Genomic DNA, 22393 nt, shown 5'->3' on the forward strand with positions numbered 1-22393 from the left:
ATATTTTTGGCGATGTTGACGTTATCGCTCACTTTGGCTAGAATCAATGCTGGGCTGCTATGTGCTATGTGCTATGCTAATATAACGATTTATTGTGTTTTCGCTGTAAGACACTTAGAAAATCTGAAATATTGTCTGTATTCACAGGATCTGTGTCTTTCGATTCGTGTATGCTGTGTATTTTTACGAAATGTTTGATGATTAGTAAGTAGGTAAACACGTTGCTCTAAGTAGTTTTTCTATTCCATTTGTGACGGTGGGTGCAATTGTAACCTATGCCATCTACCTGAAATATGCACTTTTTTCTAACAAAACCTATCCCATACCATAAATATGTTATCAGACTGTCATCTGATGAGTTTTTTTGTTGGTTAGGGGCTATAAATATCTTAGTTTAGCCGAATTGGTGATGGCTACTGGTGTTGGTGGACAAATAAAAGATGGTGGATTATGCTAACGTGTTTTTAGGTAATAGATGTACATCTTTACATATTGTGTCTTCCCTGTAAAACATTTTAAAAATCGGACATGTTGACTGGATTCACAAGATCTGTGTCTTTCATTAGCTGTATTGGACTTTAATGTGTGAAAGTTAAATATTAAAAAAAAATATTTTTTTTGAATTTCGCGGCACTGGTTTTTCAGTGGGGGGGGGGGGGGGGGGGGGTGTGCCGCTAGCGCCACGCTGATCCTAGACAGGTTAAAGTGGCTAGTGATACATTTTTACATAATTTCCATCAATTCCCATTATTAAAGTGGCTGGAGTTGAGTCAGTATGTTGGCAGCGGCCACTAAATGTTAGTGGTGGCTGTTTAACAGTCTGATGGCCTTGAGATAGAAGCTGTTTTTCAGTCTCTCGGTCCCTGCTTTGATGCACCTGTACTGACCTCGCCTTCTGGATGATAGCGGGGTGAACAGGCAGTGGCTCGGGTGGTTGTTGTCCTTGATGATCTTTATGGCCTTCCTGTGACATCGGGTGGTGTAGGTGTCCTGGAGGGCAGGTAGTTTGCCCCCGGTGATGCGTTGTGCAGACCTCACTACCATCTGGAGAGCCTTACGGTTGTGGGCGGAGCAGTTGACGTACCAGGCGGTGATACAGGCCGACAGGATGCTCTCGATTGTGCATCTGTAGAAGTTTGTGAGTGCTTTTGGTGACAAGCTGAATTTCTTCAGCCTCCTGAGGTGCTGCGCCTTCTTCACAACGCTGTCTGTGTGGGTGGACCAATTCAGTTTGTCCGTGATGTGTACACCGAGGAACACCTTCTCCACTCCTGTCTCGTCGATGTGGATAGGGGGGTGCTCCCTCTGCTGTTTCCTGAAGTCCACAATCATCTCCTTTGTTTTGTTGACGTTGAGTGTGAGGTTATTTTCCTGACACCACACTCCGAGGGCCCTCACCTCCTCCCTGTAGGCCGTCTCGTTGTTGTTGGTAATCAAGCCTACCACTGTAGTGTCATCCGCAAACGTGATGATTGAGTTGGAGGCGTGCATGGCCACGCAGTCGTGGGTGAACAGGGAGTACAGGAGAGGGCTCAGAATGCACCCTTGCTTGTGGGGCCCCAGTGTTGAAGATCAGCGGGGTGGAGATGTTGTTACCTACCCTCACCACCTGGGGGCGGCCCGTCAGGAAGTCCAGGACCCAGTTGCACAGGCCGGAGTCCAGACCCAGGGTATCGAGCTTGATGACGAGTTTGGAGGGTACTATGGTGTTAAATGCTGAGCTGTAGTCAAATAACAGCATTCTCACATAGGTATTCCTCTTGTCCAGATGGGTTAGGGCAGTGGGCAGTATGGTTGTGATTGCGTCGTCTGTGGACCTATTGGGTCGGTAAGCAAATTGGAGTGGGTCTAGGGTGTCAGGTAGGGGGCAGGTGATATGGTCCTTGACTAGTCTCTCAAAGCACTTCATGATGATGGAAGTGAGTGCTACGGGGCGGTAGTCGTTTAGCTCAGTTACCTTAGCTTTCTTGGGAACAGGAACAATGGTGGCCCTCTTGAAGGATGTGGGAACAGCAGACTGGGATAAGGATTGATTGAATATGTCCTTAAACACACCAGTCAGCTGGTCTGCGCATGCTCTGAAGACGCAGCTGGGAATGCCGTCTGGGCCTGCAGCCTTGCGAGGGTTAACACGTTTAAATGTTTTACTCACCTCGGCTGCAGTGAAAGAGAGCCCGCAGGTTTTGGTAGCGGGCCGTGTCAGTGGCACTGTATTGTCCTCAAAGCGAGCAAAAAAGTTATTTAGTCTGTCTGGGAGCAAGACATCCTGGTCCGCGACGGGGCTGGTTTTCTTTTTGTAATCCGTGATTGACTGTAGACCCTGCCACATACCTCTTGTGTCTGAGCTGTTGAATTGCGACTCTACTTTGTCTCTATACTGGGACTTAGCTTGTTTGATTGCCTTGCGGAGGGAATAGTTACACTGTTTGTATTCGGTCATGTTTCCGGTCACCTTGCCCTGGTTAAAAGCAGTGGTTCGCGCTTTCAGTTTCACGCGGATGCTGCCATCAATCCACGGTTTCTGGTTTGGGAATGTTTTAATCGTTGCTGTGGGTACGACATCGTCAATGCACTTTCTAATGAACTCGCTCACCGAATCAGCGTATTCGTCAATGTTGTTGTTGGATGCAATGCGGAACATTTCCCAATCCGCATGATCGAAGCAGTCTTCAAGCGTGGAATCAGATTGGTCGGACTAGCGTTGAACAGACCTGAGCGCGGGAGCTTGCTGTTTTAGTTTCTGTTTGTAGGCTGGAAGCAACAAAATGGAGTCGTGGTCAGCTTTTCCGAAAGGAGGGCGGGGGAGGGCCTTATATGCGTCGCGGAAGTTAGTATAACAATGATCCAAGGTTTTACCAGCCCTGGTAGCACAATCGATATGCTGATAGAATTTGGGGAGTTTTGTTTTCAGATTAGCCTTGTTAAAATCCCCAGCTACGAAGAATGCAGCCTCAGGGTGTGTGGTTTCCAGTTTACAAAGAGCCAGATTGTAACGTTCGTCATATTCCTCCTCCCCGGATGAGCATGGATCGGACCAACACGCAGCGAGGTATGCAGACATAATGAATTTATTTGACAAGACGAACACTGACACGAACTACACTTGATAAATAACAATATAACAAACCAATGACGTAGACTGACCTGAACATAAGAACTTACATATAGACACGAAGAACGCACGAACAGGAAAGACTAGCCAAACGAATGAACAAACGAAACAGTCCCGTGTGGTGCAACGGACACAGACACAGGAACAATCACCCACAAACAAACAGTGAGAACAGCCTACCTTAATATGGTTCTCAATCAGAGGAAACGTCAAACACCTGCCTTTAATTGAGAACCATATCAGGCAACACATTTAACCCAACATATAAACACATAACATAGAATGCCCACCCCAACTCACGCCCTGACCAACTAAACACATACAAAAACAACAGAAAACAGGTCAGGAACGTGACACAGATAAAGTTTGTTCAGGGCCATCGATGTGTCTGCTTGGGGGGGAATATATACGGCTGTGATTATAATCGAAGAGAATTCCCTTGGTAGATAATGCGGTCGACATTTGATTGTGAGGAATTCTAAATCAGGTGAACAGAATGACTTGAGTTCCTGTATGTTGTTATGATCACACCACGTCTCGTTAATCATAAGGCATACACCCCCGCCCCTCTTCTTACCAGAAAGATGTTTGTTTCTGTCGGCGCGATGTGTGAAGAAACCAGCTGGCTGCACCGACTCCGTAAGCGTCTCTCGAGTGAGCCATGTTTCCGTGAAGCAAAGAACGTTACAATCCCTGATGTTTCTCTGGAATGTTACCCTTGCCCGGATTTCATCAACCTTATTGTCAAGAGACTGGACATTGGCGAGTAGTATGCTAGGGAGTGGAGCGCGATGTGCCCGTCTCCGAAGCCTGACCAGGAGACCGCTTCGTTTGCCCCTTTTACGGCGTCGTTGTTTAGGGTCGCCGGCTGGGATCAGATCCATTGTATTGGGTGGAAGGCAAAACACAGGATCTGCTTCGGGAGAGTCATATTCCTGGTTGTAACGATGGTGAGTTGACGTTGCTCTTATATTCAGTAGTTCCTCCCGACTGTATGTAATGAAACCTAAGATTACCTGGGGTACCAATGTAAGGAATAACACATAAAAAACAGAATACTGCATAGTTTCCTAGGAACGCGAAGCGAGGCAGCCATCTTGGTCGGCGCCGGAAGTAGATCCTGGTCTGTCTTATCATTGTTGGTGATCAGGCCTACCACTGTTGTGTCATCAGCAAACTTAATGATGGTGTAGGAGTTGTGCCTGGCCGTGCAGTCATGAGTGAACAGGGACTACAGGAGGGGACTAAGCACGCACCCCTGATGGGCCCTCCGTCTTTAGGATCAGCGTGGCGAATGTGTTGTTAGCTGCCCTTACCACCTGGGGGCGGCCCGTCCGGAAGTCTAGGATCCAGTTGCAGAGGGAGGTGTTTAATCCCAGGATCCTTAGCTTATTGATGAGCTTTGAGGGCACTGTGGTGTTGAACGCTGAGCTGGAGTCAATGAATAGCATTCTCACATAGGTGTTCCTTTTGTCCCGGTGTGAAAGGGCAGTGTGGAGTGCAATAGAGATTGCATCATCTGTGGATCTGTTGGGGCGGTATGCAAATTGGAGTGGGTCCAAGGTTTATGGGATAATGGTGTTGATGTGAGCCATGACCAGCCTTTCAAAGCATTTCATGGCTACAGACGTGAGTGCTACGGGTCGGTAGTCATTTAGGCAGGTTACCTTCGTGTTCTTGGGCACAGGGACTATGGTGGTCTGCTCGAAACATGTTGGTATTACAGACTCAGACAGGGAGAGTTTGAAAATATCAGTGAAGACACTTGCCAGTTGGTCAGCACATGCTCGGAGAACACATTGCCCAAACCTCCCGAGTGGCGCAGTAGTCTAAGAAACTGCATCTCACTGTGCCACTGTATCACATCCTGCCGTGATTGGGAGTCCCATAGGGCGGCGCACAATTGGCCCAGCGTCGTCCGGGTTTGGCCGGGGTAGGCCGTCGTTGTAAATAAAAATTTGTTCTTAACTGACTTGGCAAGTTAAATAAAGTTATTTTTTTTTCTTTGTTTTTTAACTAAACAATCTTTTTCAGTGGGCAGCAAGCTCCAAAGTGACTGTCTCTCTGCCCAGCCCAGCACAACAGAAAAATCCATATCCGCATGAACCCTCCTGCTCCTTCCCTACTTTTCGAGGATAAAGAACTCAGCCGGGGTTACTTTTACAGACCCTTAAATAATGTATGCAAGCCTCTGGGACAGAGCCGGTGGTAAGCATACACACATATTCCACTCTTTAGACCTAAGCAGCTAGGTCCCTGGAGCTTATGGGTCCAGTCAGTCCCTGTTGATGTGTGAGCCTCTACAGTGCGATGGGAGTGTAGCAGGACTTTCCCACATACCTGTAACTCATGAGGCCTCAAATCCCACCTTGAGTTCTGCTGTTGTACCTCTGTTAACAGAGCCTAATTGGACAGGGTGGATTTCATGTCAAGCAACATACAGATTTAGCGTGTGTGTATTGTTTTGTTTATTTGTGTGTGGTGGATTGTCTGGATGGTGCTTACTGTTTGCAGGCAAACAAAATAATGGCCATTGTTAGTAAGAGTACTAATACATGTTGGATAGCTAATGTGTTCAGGAATTTCTCTCATTTAGATTGTAAAACCAATTTGCAAGTTTGACAGAGATGACCACAGTGCCCCCTGTCTCACTGTCAGTGAATGGCCTGACTGACTGACAGAGTGTGTTTGTATTACAGTCCCTCCAGTATTTTGTGATTCTGCGATTGCAGAATTTTTTTACAAAATCAACAATTCCCTGAATATTATGGCTTGCAAATTTGGCCAATAACCGCACTATTACTGCATAAAACTGCCAAATCATTGCAATATTACTGCGTATAACTATCCGATCACCGCACTACGAAAAGGGGGTGCGCTTTTGTAACCAATCACCTTACTTTTATTGCATAAAATGGTTTAATCAAGCAACACGTCAACAAACCTTCCACCACATTTTTGTGAAAAATCTGACAAAATCATCGCAACTTGCCAAGCAAAATGTAAGAATTGTCGCAACAAAATCAAGCATTTTGGCCCGCAACTATCACAAAAGAATGCTGCAGAATCCTGAAGGGACTGGTACTATCTTTCTCCAGCAGGTTCTGGCAGGTCTGAAATGGAAGTCTAGCATCATGTGATGTTAGGGCTGTAGGAGCTGCTGGATGAACAGCAGCATGTAAATACAGCAAATAGAGTTGTTTTTTTCACATGAGCGCTGTGGGCACCACTGGCCTTTTAAGATAATTTTGTTTTAATGTATTTAGCTTATGAGGGAAACACATGTGAGTGGAGGTGATAAAGTGAAAGGCATGGGTGAACGAGCAGCTGCAGTATTAAATCAGTTGACATTTCCTCTCCTACTCCCATTGGGCTGTCTCAAGGCTCAGTCACCCTCTTGCAATCTCCCCTATGCCCACAGCCCATCACTGCCTGTTCTACTTTCTAACATATATCTTGGGCTGTGTACTAGTTACAGTATAATGTTGGCCGCATTGGGACACATTCACAATGATGAGCCTGTTATCAGCTATCAGTTAAAGGCTAAAATGTTGATGAGGCTCTTTAAGCCATATTTGACATTTATTCCCCGTGTGGGTGTGTTGTTGTTACTGTTGTTCTCAGAAGCTCAGGTGAGCACTGTGGGATTTTATAAGCTGTTGGAGATTTGATAAAGGGCTGCTGCCGAACCTCAGAGAAAGAAAAGGCAATTAATCCACAAATAGGGAAATAAACCCAGGCAGATAGCCTGCCTCAGTCAGCCAACGTGCATCCACCCTCCCTGATGAGTACACACACACACACACACACACACACACACACACACACACACACACACACACACACACACACACACACACACACACACACACACACACACACACACACACACACACACACACACACACACACACACACACACACACACACAGTGATGTTTAAATCCCCTTTTCTGCCCAGACAGCCACTTTCCCTGCTCTAATCCACTCGGTAACAGGTTATTTAGGAGGAGGAGAAATGGGATCCGCCTCCTCCTTGGTCATTTTAATTATTCCTCTTTTAATCCCTTTGTTTTGATTTAATAGGTATGACATTACCTGGTTGATAAACCCTCTTCCCCTACAATTAAAAATGCTAAAATCTTTGTTTGCCAATGTCATGTTTAATACTGTGTCTAGCCTAGTCACGACTGTTTTACTGAATTATGGCACTTGACACTTCAAATCAGCGAAGTGGGTGTGTTGTTTCCTACCTTCACCACCTGGGGGAGGCCCGTCAGGAAGTTCAGGACCCAGTTGCACAGGGTGAGGTTCAGACCCAGGGCCCCGAGCTTAATGATGAGATTGGAGGGTACTATGTTGTTGAATGCTGAGCTATAGTCAATGAACAGCATTCTTACATAGGTATTCCTCTTGTCCAGATGGGACAGGGCAGTGTGCAGTGCGATGGCGATTGCATTGTCTGTGGATCTATTAGGGTGGTAAGCAAATTGAAGTGGGTCTAGGGTGTCAGGTAAGGTAGAGGTGATATGATTCTTAACTAGCATCTCAAAGCACTTCATGATGACAGAAGTGAATGGTTCAGGGGAATAGTAATTTAGTTCAGTTAACTTTGCTTTCTTGGGTACAGGAACAAAGGTGAACATCTTGAAGCAAGTGGGTACAGCAGAATGGGATTGGGAGAGATTGAATATGTCCGTAAACACTCCAGCCAGCTGGTCTGCGCATGCTCTGAGGATGCGGCTAGGGATGCCGTTTGGGCCGGCAGCCTTACGAGGGGTTAGCACACTTAAATGTCTTCATCACGCCGGCCATATTCCTTTGGAGTGGGCCGTGTCGGTGGCACTGTGTTATCCTCAAAGCGGGCGAAGAAGGTGTTTAGCTTGTCCGGAAGAAAGACTTCGGTGTCCTCGACGTGGCTGGTTTTCCCTTTGTAATCCGTGATTGTCTCGTGTCTGAGCCGTTGAATTGCGACTCCACTTTGTCTCTGTACTGAAGTTTTGCCTGTTTGATTGCCTTAAGGTGGGAATAACTACAATGTTTGTATTCTACCATATTCCAGTCACCTTGCCATGGTTAAATGCGTTGGTTTGCGCTTTCTGTTTTGTGCAAATGCAGCTATCTATCCACGGTTTCTGGTTTGGGTAGGTTTTAATAGTCACCGTGGGAACAATATCCTCTATACACTTCCTGATGAACTCAGTCACCATGTCGATGTATACATCAATGTTATTGTGAGAGGCTACCCGGGACATATCCCAGTCCACGTGATCAAAACAATCCTGAAGCATGGATTCCGATTGGTCAGACCAGCGTTGAATAGACCTTAGCACGGTACTTCCTGTTTGAGTTTCTGCCTATAGGAAAGGAGGATCAAAATGTCTTATATGATTTGCCGAAGGGAGAGCGGGGAGGGCCTTGTAGGCATCTCAAAAAGGGGCAGTAGCAGTGGTCTAGTGTTTTTCCAGAGCGAGTACTACAGTCAATGTGTTGATAGAACTTTGAAAGTGTTTTCCTCAAATTTGCTTTGTTAAAATCCCCAGCTGCAATAAATGTTGCCTCAGGATATGTGGTTTCCAGTTTGCATAAAGTCCAATGTAGTTCTTTGAGTGTGGTCGTGGTATTTGCTTGAGGGGTAATATACGGCTGTGACTATAACCGAAGATAATTATCTTGGGAGGTAATACGGTTGGCATTTGATTGTGAGGTATTCTATGTTGGGTGAAGAAAATTATTTGAGTTTCTGTGTGTTATCACAATCACACCATGAGTCATTAATTATGAAACATACACCCCCGCCTTTCTTCTTCCCGGAGAGTTCTTTATTCCTGTCTGAGCGATGTACTTAGAACCCAGCTGGCTGTATGGATGGGGACAGTGTATCCCGAGAGATCCATGATTCTGTGAAACAGAGTATGTTACAGTCCCTAATGTCTCTCTAGAAGGAGATCCTCGCCCTGACCTCGTCTACTTTATTGTCCAGAGACTGAACATTAGCGAGTAATATACTCGGAAGCAGTGGAAGGTGTGCACGCCTCCTGAGTCGGACTAGAAGTCCTCTCCGAATACCTTTTCTCCACCGGCAGCATCTTGGATTAGCCTCTTGGACAAGTTCAATTGCCCTGAGGGGTACGAACAAAGTATCATGGTCATAATGCTGGTGAGTTACTGCCGCTCTGATATCCAAAAGTTATTTCCAGCTGTATGTAATAACACAAAAAACGTAATGGGCTAATAATGTAAGAAATAACACACAAAAAAACGAAATACTGCAAAGTTGCTAAGGAGCTGGAAGCAGAGCTGCCATGTCTGTCGGTGCCATGTCGGTTTGGCAAAGAATAATTTGAACAGCACATATCTCTTTTTCATACTATAAAACACAAATGTTTCTAGTTGTTCTAGTTGTCAGAACTACTCTCTTTAAAGTCATAATGGGAAGCAGAGAGTGACAGTGAGGGTTGTTGCTATATGATTAGACTTTCAAAGGGCAAACTTTACACTCCTCCTTCTCTTTACAAATGGAGCAGATATTGGATATGGCTCACTGTATGCTGTGAGACGTGTCTCCTGACATATTGACATTGAGAATGAGATGAAGATGAAGGAGAGAAGGAAGGGTAGATCCACAGGCAGGCAGGGAGGATGGTAATTATTCTGGACTGGATTTTACGAGGGCAGCGTGTGAGTTATTATGTTTGCCCCAACTCCAGCTGACTTCTGCCAGTAGCACTTTCACCCAATTAAGGTGATGTTGATTAGATCAAACAGCCCTCTGTCTCCCTCTATCCCTATCCCTCCTATCCTTCTTTCCGTCTCTTTCTCTCTCTCTCTCCCTCATTCTTTCTCTCTCCATCATTCCCTCCACATCTCAGCCTCTCCAGGTACAGCAGGTGTGCTGGTCACATTTCCCTTCCCATTTTCACTCAGATTGGTGGGGGTAAGGGTCTCTCTTATCTGCTCTGTGCCTGACTTTTTGCCTCCATGTGAGAGCTGAGGTGAATTGATTTAGCTGTTTATTTTCATTTTTCAGGCCGTGAGTTTTTAGCCAGAGGGGAAAGAATTGGTATGTTTCAAGGCCCGCACGCGTGGATAAAGGTTCCCAGAGTCTCATTACATTCGCAAAACACATCTCTGAAGCATGAGTGTCTTCGCTGTGCTCCAGAGTGTTATTCAACTTATAGTTCTTTTGCAGAATCACTTAGAGCAACACAGTAGAAAAGAGGCTCAGTGAAAAACAACTGTGAAAATAAAAAATCTATAGTTCCTCCCATTAGATATATCCCCCATCAAATTAGGCCCGCTTCGATCGTTTCGAAATTTTGGGATGTCTAAGGGCCAATTCATTTCAGAATGTCTCACAAAATTACAGTTCACATTTCTCAAAACCACTCTCTAAACTTATTTTGAGGACACAGTGGAGAAAGAGGAGCAAAGACAGATGGAAGAAGAGAAAGACATATTTCACTTCAGATAAAACAGAAAAGTTTTAATCCCCCCACACACACAAAGGGAAAAGGGAGCTGAATACAAATCAATGAAACTCCTGAACATGTAATAAAATGGCTACCCAAACTATTTGCATTGCCCCCCTCTTTTACACCACTGCTACTGTCTGTTGTTATCATCTATGTATGGTCGCTTTGATAACTCGACTGGCCGGTGCCCCCTCGCATTGACTCTGTGCCGGTACCCCCCTGTATATGGTCTCGCTGTTGTTATTTTACTGCTGCTCTTTAATTACTTGCTACTTTTATTTCTAATTCATATTTTTTTATATATATATTTTTAACTGCATTGTTGTTTAGGGGCTCGTAAGTAAGCATTTCACTGTTGTATTCAACCATGTGACAAATACAATTTGATTTGATTTGAATCTAACTGTGTATACCCAATTTATCAAGGAGAGTGGTGGAATCATTTTCATTTACATATCTCTTTTACACTATTTTGTACTGCATGCATTTTACTTGTCGATCAGCAGTGAAGGAACATCTTTTGACACTTAGTTTGCTAAAGAAAGCTGGACCCTTGAGCACATCATGAACTTAACTCTCCATGTATAGATGGGCGATCTCATCTCTTTCTGTATATCAGATATAAAATGCCTTTTCTATGGGCTAAAGAAATGGCCGCTACAATGCCTCCCCATTCACATAGCAGAATCTGTGTAGCATACAGACCTTGAGCAACAGCACAGCTGCTCTGCAGCAGAGAGAGTGCCTGTCTCCACTAGCAACAGGAACGACACACTCGTACACGAGCTCAGGCAGGATCAGTCCCATGGTCCTGAGGGGCTGTCCTTACTGTCCAGACACGGCTGAAAAACAACCATACTCATACAGCGGCTACATATCATAATGGAGAGAGAAAGACAGAGACAGAGTTCTGAGTAGAGCCAACAGTGACAGAACAGAGGAATGAGAGATGGCAGAGGGAGACAGGCAGCTGGATCGATAACAACTCACATTTCATAACGCTGTGTGTGGAACACATGTCTGTGTGAAGAAAGGTTTAGCTAGCAGCACAAACTGTACCCAAAGTCTGTGCATCAATCTGATTTATTTCACTATAAAATATATAAATGTATTACCCTACTTTTATGTAACTTCTTATAAATTACTCTGTGTACATATAAAGGCACCAGGCTGCAATTCATGTGTGTTTTTTCTGCTAGTCTTGGGACACGCCCTGGTTAGGCCAGGGTGTGACTGCGGTGGGCATTCCAATTTCTTTATTTCTATGTTTTCTGTTTCTATGTTTTGGCCGGGTATGGCTCTCAATCAGGGACAGCTGTCTATCGTTGTCTCTGATTGTCAATCATACTTAGGCAGCCTGTTTTTCCACCTTAGTTGTGGGTATTTGTCTGTGTTAGTGGCCTGTATAGCCCTAGTCAGCGTCACGTTCGTTTCTGTTGTTTTATTAAATAGCTTTTTCCATCATCAATCTACACACAATACCCCATAATAACAAAGCAAAAACTGTTTTTAGAAATTTGTGCAAATTAAAAACAGCAATATCACATTTACATAAGTATTCAGACCCTTTGTTGAGGCACCTTTGGCAGCCATTGCAGCCACGAGTCTTCTTCGGTATGACGCTACATTCTTCTCTGAAGATCCTCTCAAGCTCTGTCAGGTTGGATGGGGAGCGTTGCTGCACAGGTATTTTCAGGTCTCTCCAGATGTTCGATCGGGTTCAAGTCCAGGTTCTGGCTGGGCCATTTAAGGACATTCAGAGCCTTGTCCCGAAGCCACTTCTCAGTTGTCTTGGCTGTGTGGTTAGGGTCGTTGTCTTTTGGATGGTGAACCTTCATCCCAGTCTGAGGTCCTGAGCACTCTGGAGCAGATCTTCATCAATGATCTCTCTGTACTTTGCTCTGTTTATCTTTCCCTCATTCCTGACTAGTCTCTCAGTCCCTGCCGCTGAAAAACAACCCCACAGCATGATGCTGCCACCATGCTTCGCCCTAGGGATGGTGCCAGGTTTCCTTCAGGCCAAAAAGTTTCATCTTGGTTTCATCAGACCAGAGGATCTTGTTTCTCATGTTCTGAGAGTCCTTTAGGTGCCTTTTGAAAAACTCCAAGTGGGCTGTCATGTGCCTTTTACTCGGGAGTGGCTCTGTCTGGCCACTAACAAAAGGCCTGATTGGTGGAGTGCTGCAGAGATGGTTGTCCTTCTGGAAGGTTCTCCCATCTCCACAGAGGAACTCTTGAGCTCTGTCAGAGTGACCATCGGGTTCTTGGTCACCTCCCTGACAAAGGCCCTTCTCCCCTGATTGCTCAGTATGGCTGGGCGGCCAGCTCTATGAAGAGTCTTGGTGGTTCCAAACTTCCATTAAAGAATGATGGAGGCCACTGTGTTCTTGGGGACCTTCAATTCTGCAAAAAAAAATGAAATGTTGGCACACTTGCCCAGATCTGTGCCTCGACACAGTCCTGTCTCAGAGTTCTACGGACAATTCCTTTGACCTCATGGCTTGGTTTTTGGTCTGACATGCACTGTCAACAGTGGGACCTTATATAGACAGGTGTGTGCGTTTCCAAATCCTGTCCAATCAATTGAATTTACCACAGGTGGACTCCAATCAAGTTGTAGAAACATCTCAAGGATGATCAATAGAAACAGGATGCACCTGAGCTCAATTTCGAGTCTCATAGCAAAGGGTCTGAATACTTATGTAAAGGTATTTCTGTTTTTCTTTTTTACACATTTGCAAAAATGTCAAAAACATTTTTCACTTTGTCATTATGGGATAGTGTGTATAGATTGCTAAGGATATTTTTTTATGCATTTTAGAATATGGCTGTAATGTAACAAAATGTGGAAAAAGTCAAGGGGTCTGAATAGTTTCCGAATGCACTGTAACCACTATAGAAAATAAATACATGTTCCATTCAGCAGGGTGTGACAGAGGAGCACATGTCATTGTCAAGTTCTCAAATGTATCCATGGCCATTTTACACAGACCAATTGAGTCTCTTTATTCTGTCTAAATCTGTACCAAGGGTGTATATTTCTATCTTCTCTGTCCTCTCCATCCTGAATGTTTAATGTAGGATACCTATCACCTGTCTTGTGTAATTGATTCCAACTGATCTGTGTTGACGATGCCCTTGACTATCTGTTTATCTTTCTTTTCCTCTCCCTGTCATTCTCTCTTCTGCTTTTTCACTTTCTATCCACTATTCTCTCTTTTCTTACCAGGCCTGTAAATTGTGATGAAACCTACTGTAGTCCACTTGCAACACTGAAGAGAAACAACATATCTCACCTACGCCATCAAGCCTAAGGAGAGAAGACCTCTCACCATAACTAAAACAACTAGCAAACAATTACACAAAAACACAATTCAGACTGGCCCTCTGTGGTATTAAGCTTCGTGGGTTTCCCCACATTATCTTACCCAGCCCCCCCCCCCCCCCCCCCCCCCCATTCCACACCAGCTTTTAGTTACCTCCCTTCACCTCTACCCCACCCCTCTCTCCGTCCACTACCGCCCCTAGCTCTGTTCCACCTCCCCTGAACAGTTGTCCTTGCCACTGGTCTTCTCCCTCGCCCATCCTTCTCCCACCCCTCGCCCGCCCGTCTCCTCCGTCCATCTCTGTGGGTTCTGTTGTCACGGACACCACCGCCTGAATGGACTCTTTTGCTGGGCAAGGAAACACTGCATAGTCTGAGCTACTGGATACTGGATGGGGAACAGCATTGACTTTTTGATGTATTACTTTATTTTCTCGTCACAGACGAGTGTATTTGATCTTGTTTCCTACTGTAATGAGAGAAAAAAAACTGTTTTTGTCTGCAGTGGTTGTGGTTAGGGCAAGGTGGTAGCCATAAGCCTTCTCAAGTCAGAAGTTTCTGGAGTCTTTTTTGATTCGTTCTGTTTCTATTGCATTAGTTGTCATGGAGTGGAAAACAATATATCTTTATAGTAACGGTGTGAAACTTACAAAAAAGTACACTATATATATTTTATTTTTTACCATTGTACAAATATATTAATTAACTTATGTATTTGGACTGCCGGCTCTCAATTACCCCCACAGAAAAAAGAGAAACATTTTTGTGGACTTTAGGCACTATTTCTAATGCTATCGATGTGTTTTACTATTTTTAATGTACATCTCCAGTTTTTTGAGAATCTGTGATTAATTTTAATCTGGAGTCTTGAATTGCTTTGCTGATTAGAAATCTGTCTGCCTTGTGTTACATGGTTTTGTTTCTCTGACACTAGTACCGCCTCCCCCTGAGTCACACAAAGAGGTCAAGGAAGGCTAGTGAATTGGTGGTTCGTTTTTTTGCACTCGTAAAAAAAATGGTGTGTGTGGGTTTGTGTGGAAGACCCCATGAGTCACGATAAAGCAAGAAAAATGTGACATTTTGAGTGAGTTATGTCTGTCTTTTGCACTAATTTAATAAAGCCGTTACTGTAATTCCCATCACATTAAGTTTTATTGCTTGTAAGAGCCCCTACAGGGCTTGTAAGTGTGTTTACCAACTGGTTGTGACAGCAAAACGGAGACCCAAGGCTTCTCACAGACATCCTCCTATTACTTATTCATACACCTTCACACATGGACACCTACATGACAGAGCTCATTTACATAGAGACCACATGTATAGTAGTTGATGAAAGCAGGCATCCCACAGATGATGTGTAGGTAGGTGTGTGTGTGTGGGGGGGAGGGAGGGATACTCTGTGATTGCCTGAGACAACTCATTGGTTGTGTCTGGCTGGTAGCCTAGTGGTTAGAGCATTGGGCCAGTTCGATTCCCCGAGCCGAGAAGGTGAAAAATGTGTCAATGTGTCCTTGAGCAAGGCACTTAACCCTAATTGCACTTAACCCTAATTACACTCTCAGAATGTGTCTCAGGGAGAGTTGAGATATGCAAAAAACATAATGTCCAATTCACACATCAAATAGGACAAATATACTGTATTCAACCACCAAATGATTAATATTTACAATTATTATTATTTGTTTAGCCTTATCTATGAACACATTCTAAAACACATCCTTCTATTCAAGCCGTATCGCAGAAGTTCCCATTTTAGACTGCATTCACGCCAACCGCTGCACATCTCGGCTTAATTGGAAAGTACCTTTACATTTCTATTACGCAATATGTAACGCTTCAGCGATCCAGATTGAACAGAGCACTTCAATTTATTTCTGACAATGTTCTGTGTGATTGCTATTGATTGCTCTCGTCTTGTCTAGACTGCACAGTCATTTTTTGGGACTTCCTTTTTTATGTTGATTATAGAAAACCCCTTGTTCTATCTCTCATTAATGCATTTGACAGCATTAAAGCCTTTTGTCAGCCACCCTGAGTGACAGGCTGCTGCTCATTAGGTCTGGGACAGAATACAGACTCCTCAGTCCTCATAGACACACATACACAGACTTTACTAATGGGTCGTTCCACTAATTTACAGACGTAAATGAATCACTAATCACATTAAATAAATAATCATCTTCAGAAAAAGCTTTGTCAAAGCAACCAAATAACTAGAGGAAAACGTGGATACGTTTTGGGGTTAAGTGGGTTAAAATCTGCACAGAGGGGCAATTGAAAATGCTTAATTTTTGTGTACTTTACATTTATTTCATTCTCCATGTGTTCGATATTAAAGGGCACTTCATTTAATTTAATAGGCTTATAAAATTCAATATTGTTGCACAATTTCCACTTATATATCAAAGGGACACAAAGACACTCATTTCGTGGAACGACCCTAATACACTCCCGTCACTAAATGAACACTGAGGGGATTGGTCATGATGGTGGAGAGCAGTAGTACGGTAAGTTCACCTGAGGTCAACGTCATGTTACCACATTCAGAGCTCTCTGGTGCTAATACCTAACTCAGGTTAGATTCTGCTGTCTTTCCCACTCTTACAGTTGATTTCCATGAGTTTGTTATTCTGCACTTTGACATTTCCTATTCTGCCAGTGCTGCTTACTGTAGAACATGGAAGGGAATGCTAAAGAAGTCTTTCTCACACAGGATACAGAGCCCACTGGGCACAAAGTAGTTGAATCAATGTTGTTTCAATTTCATTTGTCAATTTATTGTGATGTGGAATCTACAGGTAAAATACATTAGATTAGCAAAAAGTCATCAACGTAAACTGTTTTTTTGAGGGTGAAATTTCAACCACAGAATTATGCCATCATGTTACCCAATTTTTCTATATATGTTGAATTTGTACTTTTGAAACCGTCAGATCTTCAACGTTATATCCGCTATAAGAATAAAATTGTCCAGGCAGCACCTCCTACAGGACAGTTGATCTATTGTCCAGGCAGGACCATTATTAGTATAATGCTAGCTGGATAATGCAACAAATAGGTAACCCGGCCTATCTTTAGGCCTAAACACTAAATGACAGAACTCATGTTAATTATGATAGCAGGGATATTGGAGAAGGTTTATATACCGTGTCTGATTATGGGTAGCTAGTAACCTAACGTAGCAGGCGTAAAAGAAGCGCCTGAAACTAGATCCCTTACATACTGGTCTTGACTAGAAGGAGGCTTTCTTCTGCACTGTTCAACCAATCCAGTGAATGTGGAGGAGTTAAGATTGAGGGTTGCCTTGTTAACGTCCAAAAGTGGAAGTCGCACCCATTTCCCCTGAAAGCCGGAACATCCGGTTGTGGGGGCTTGGCAGAGGCTAGCTAGCTAATAACATTAGGCTAATTGTAGAGCCTTTGCTACCACAGATTCCCACAAAGTCTCAGACTCCAGGACGGACAAATGCTTATAAGAAAGAAACAAATGAAGACACAAACGTTATTGATTTCAATTGTTACTTGTAATGTAAAAAGAGGAGAAAAAGACAATCATGTTATTCACCATATTTATAGGATGCAGTTTTGAGTCACCACTAAAATAGTTATTTTGTGTTATTGAGAATCCCTATATGTTTGTTTAATCTAATTAATCTAATTATGAATCTACAAATAAAAATCCTTATTATTCTGTAAGAAATATAAGGTATTTTTATATGTTGCAATAAAGTTGACGAAAGTAGAAGCTTATCCTTTGCAGTTATTATTTTCACTTAGTAATGAGTCGTAAGTATAGTGGCTATAGAAATCTACACCCCTTTGATTTTTTTTCACATGTTGTTGCGTTACAAAATGGGATTAAATTGGATTTAATTTTCATTTTTGTCAAGATCAACATAAGATACTAATGTCAAAGTGAAAAAATAAATAAAACACTACTATGCAGTACCTTGATTAGACAAGTATTCACCCTCTAAGTAAATACATGTTAGAAACACCTTTGGCAGTGATTACAGCTGTGACTTTTCTTGAATAAGTCTCTTTGTATTGTGCAATATTAGCCTATTATTGTTATCAACATTTTTCAAGCTCTGACAAGGTGTTGGGGATCATGGCTAGACAGCCATTTCCAAGGATTTTAATACATTTCCAAACAGATTTAAGTCAAAACTGTAACGTGGCCACTCAGGAACATGCACTGTGTTCTTGGTAAGCAACTCCAGTGTAGATTTGGCTTTGTGTTGTCGGTTATTGTCCTGTTGAAAGGTGAATTCCTCTCCCAGAGTCTGGGGTAAAGCAGACTGAAGCAGGTTTTCCTCTAGGACTTTGCTTGTGCTTAGCTCCATCCTGTTTATTTTTATCCTGAAAAACTCTGCAGTCTTTGACGATGTCAAATATACCCATACCATGATGCAGCCACCACCATGCTTGAAAATAAGGAGGCAGTACTCAGTGATGTGTTATGTTTGCCCCAAACATAAGACTTTGCATTTAAGTCAAAAATTGTATTCCTTTGCTGTGTTTTAAAAAAATATAATAATTTATTGCCTTCTTGCAAACATATGTGACCTACCGGCTCGATTCGGTCTTATGTAGCAAAATTTGAAATTGTATTACATTACATTGGATAAAAGTAGAGAGTTAGAGCTAGAAAATGGTATATCATACATTACAGTTGAGGAACAATGGGAAAGTAATTCTGCTTTAAAAGTTGATAAACTTGTAACCTCACTTTTGATAAAATTGCCCTTGAATGTTTTGGTACCTACTGGAGAGCTCTTCTTTGTCTATACCCATTCAGCATCGTTCACACCATTTTAAGCTTTAGCCCCACCCATCTCTTCACATTTGTGGCTATGTACAAAACAACCAAAGATTTCAAGACTAAAGGCTGGTTTATACAACGGGTGTGTTCATAAATTTAATCTGGCGTGCCAAAGTGTGCTCTGGGTGTTCATAAACTCAGAGTGTTGTCAGATTGTCCGTTCGTAATCTCAGAGCGTAGCTAGCCAGAGCGAATTTACCAGCTACGTCTATCGATAGTTGTTGCAGTGACATCGTAAACATTCTATTGAAATAGTTACTTGCATAGTGGAGTCTTTGATTTAGACATGTATCTAGCTAAACAATTAACCATAATCCCAACTCATAACGTTACTATCCTGCAAGAATCTGCAGGGAGCTAACCAGCCAGGTTCAATGTTAGCTAGCTAACATTAGGCTACAACTAGCAATGCAAATGGCTCTGAGATATTAATAATATTACTACACAGATCATACACGTAACATTAGCTAATAGCCTGGCAGCTAACGTTAGCTAGCTATCTAACATTACACTTTAACTTGAAATGAAAATGACTTTCTGACAAAATGAGAAACGTGTAATATCTGAAAATATATCTAGCAAGACTCTCTTACCCATATAGATGGATGGATGCTTCTCTCTCTCTGTCATGGATGTCATGGTTGCCCTTCTGTATGTTATCTTTTCAACTCCGTCTGCATATTTGCAATCAAACGCCAGAATTTTCTCAATTTCCTTAGCTAAATCCGCTGATTTAAAAACTCGGTCCTCCAGAAAGTGGAGGGCAACACTTTTGCAGTTCTACTACGTGATATCTTTTTTTTAAAGCCGCATTAGAAAGGATTACCTTACACACACTGACCATCTCATATTATAGACAGAAGCATGGCAGACCAATCCTAACTCATCTCTCGGCATGTCCAGCCCATTCATTATTTCAGCCAATCATGGCTAGCAGGAAGGTTGCTGGCTTTTAATATGGCTATGGCTAAACCAACTAGGCTCGTAATTTAACAATTTTATTTGTATTTAAAGTTCACGAATGTTCCAGAGGGCATTTCTACAAAAAACGTTTAAGTTTACGTTCAATTGTCGCTCCTGTTAAGTAGTGACGTGTGGCATATGCCTAGTTTCCTGAAACGAGTCACATACTTTATGTATATTTTGGAATATTTTTTTCTAAATATTTGTATTCTTCTTTTCACTCTGTCATTTAGGTCAATATTCTGGAGTCACTACAATGTTATTGATCCATCCTCAGTTTTCTCCCATCACAGCTAATTTAAGTCAAAACTGTAACTAGGCCACTCATGAACATTCAATGCCGTCTTGGTAAGAAACAGTGTATATTTGGCCTTGTGTTCTATGTTATTGTCCTGCGGAAAGGTGAATTTGTCTCCCAGTGTCTGTTGGAAAGCAGACTGAACCAGGTTTTCCTCTGGGATTTTGCCTGTGCTTAGCTCTATTCTGTTTATTTTTATCCTAAAAAACTTCCTAGTCCTTGCCGATGACAAGCATACTCATAACATGATGCAGCCACCACCATGGTTGAAAATATGATGAATGGTACGCAGCGATGTGTTGCATTGGATTTGCCCCAAAACTCTTTGTATTCAGGACATTAAGTTAATTTATTATCCTTTTTTGTTGTTGCAGGTTTACTTTAGTGCCTTATTGCAAACAGGATGCATGTTTTGGAATAATTTTATTCTTTACAAGCTTCCTTCGTTTCACTCTGTCATTTAGGTAAGTATTGTGGACTAACAGCCATTAAATTCTGTAACTGTTTTAAAATCACCATTGACCTTGTGGCGAAATCCTGCACTTAAGTGCGCCGCCACTTTAAGAGCAGATGAGCAGTAGGAAGGAGGAGATAAAAGGGCTCCTTAAGCTCTATTGGGGAGAGCTCTTGTTGGCGCGACAGTTTGGTTGGTGTGTGCTATGCTGCAGAGGTTTTTTTGTTTGTCTTCACTATATGTGGTTGTACAGTTTTTTGAATCAATCCTCGGTGTGATCACTCGACGACGTGGTTGTTCTCATGTGGGACCGCGATGGTTATGGATCAAATGGATTAGAAGCAACATTTGTTGCGAGGCGTTCAACTACAACCCAACATATCATCGGACAGACAGACCTGATACCTGCAACCTCAAGACCACAGCTAAGCCCTCTCTTGTTCTCTTTCTCTCTTTTTCTTCACGCTATGTCCAGTGCTTTACACTGAAACTGACTCTATTTCCTAAGTACATTTAAGTTTGATTGGAGCTGGACTAGTGTGTATATGGACACCACACATTCATACCCTCTGCACTCGTTCCCAAGAAGAAAATACAAACTTTTGCAAATCCTCTGTGTGATGACTGGGTTCATTAATTATTGTATGAAGTTGATGTTTATTTGCTCTGCCATTATTGTTATATGAGGTATGTTTGGTGGGGTTACCAAGAATTGTGGAAGGACTGATGTGATGTGGGATCTATAGGGTGTGTACTCTTTTTCCTCTCCGCTGGCTATCTGGTCAACAGGCTACACTCTAGGCAGTCTCTTCTGTTGATGTGTGTGGGTCTGGTAGTGGTACTCTCGCTGTTCTATTATTTTCCTTTCGGCAGGGTTAATACCTGCCTGGCGCCCGAACAAAATCTTCTTTACCTTTCTCTAATTAATACCGCTACAACCTCATGGTGAAATCCCTGAGTGGTTTCCTTCCTCTTAGGCAACTGAGCTCGGAAGAATGCCTGTATTTTTGTAGTGACTGAGTGTATTGATACACCATCCAAAGGGTAACTAATAACGTCACCATGCTCAAAGGGACATTCAAGTGTCAGATTATTTTTTTTACCCATCTACCAATAGCTGCCCTTCTTTGCGAGGCATTGAAAATCCTCCCTAGTCTTTGTGGTTGAATCTGTGTTTGAAAATCATTGCTCTATTGAGGGACCTTACAGATAATTGTATGTGTGGGGTACAGGGATGAGGTAGTCATTCAAAAATCATGTTAAACACTATTATTGCACAAAGAGTGAGTGCAACTTATTATGTGAATTGTTAAGAACATTTTTACTCCTGGATTTACTTAGGCTTGCCTTAACAAAGATGCTGAATAGTTATTGACTCAAGATATTTCAGCCTTTCATGTTTAATTATTTTTTATTAATTTCTAAAAACGAAATTCCACTTTGACATTGCGGGGTATTGTGTGTAGAACAGTGACACAAAATCGACATTTTACAATTTTAAGTTCAGTCTGCAACACAACAAAATGTGTGAAAAAGTCAAGGTGTGTGAATTCTTTATGAAGACACTGTAGGTACACAATAATTCTCAAGTAAGTAACCCTCAGGATTCACTTAGTTTGAACTATCTAAATCATGTGTAACACCTAGTAATTACATTGTATTTAGGCAGATATTACATGTACTCTGTGGTGTACTAGTAACTAGTGTGTTTATCCTCCCACTTGAATGGCGTTTCCAGGCGCTTCCAGAAGCTTTAAAATGAGGGCCATGCTGTTAATATGGGTAATGTACTATATAAGTACACATTAATTACAAATAGGTACCCCTGAAAATACAGCTCTTTTTAACTAACTAAATCCTGTTTAAAACCTAGTAATTACATTGTCGTAAGAATGATACAGCATTACATGTACTCTGTGGTGTAGTAGTGGGTTTTTTCTCCC

General features: G+C 42.6%; 1 protein-coding gene across 1 annotated transcript in view; it reads left to right on the plus strand.

Moving 5' to 3' along the window:
- cdh13 (cadherin 13, H-cadherin (heart)) overlaps positions 1-15050 on the plus strand; it is a 570143-nt gene extending 555093 nt beyond the window's left edge. Inside the window, exon 14 of the mRNA XM_055934321.1 lies at positions 13816-15050. Coding sequence (XP_055790296.1) covers positions 13816-13823 — 8 coding nt within the window. The 3' untranslated portion in view covers positions 13824-15050. The remainder of the gene's footprint in view (positions 1-13815) is intronic.
- The last annotated feature ends 7343 nt before the right edge of the window (positions 15051-22393 follow it).

This window comes from Salvelinus fontinalis, chromosome 9 (genome assembly GCF_029448725.1).
Source record: "Salvelinus fontinalis isolate EN_2023a chromosome 9, ASM2944872v1, whole genome shotgun sequence".
Taxonomy (NCBI): Eukaryota; Metazoa; Chordata; class Actinopteri; order Salmoniformes; family Salmonidae; genus Salvelinus; species Salvelinus fontinalis.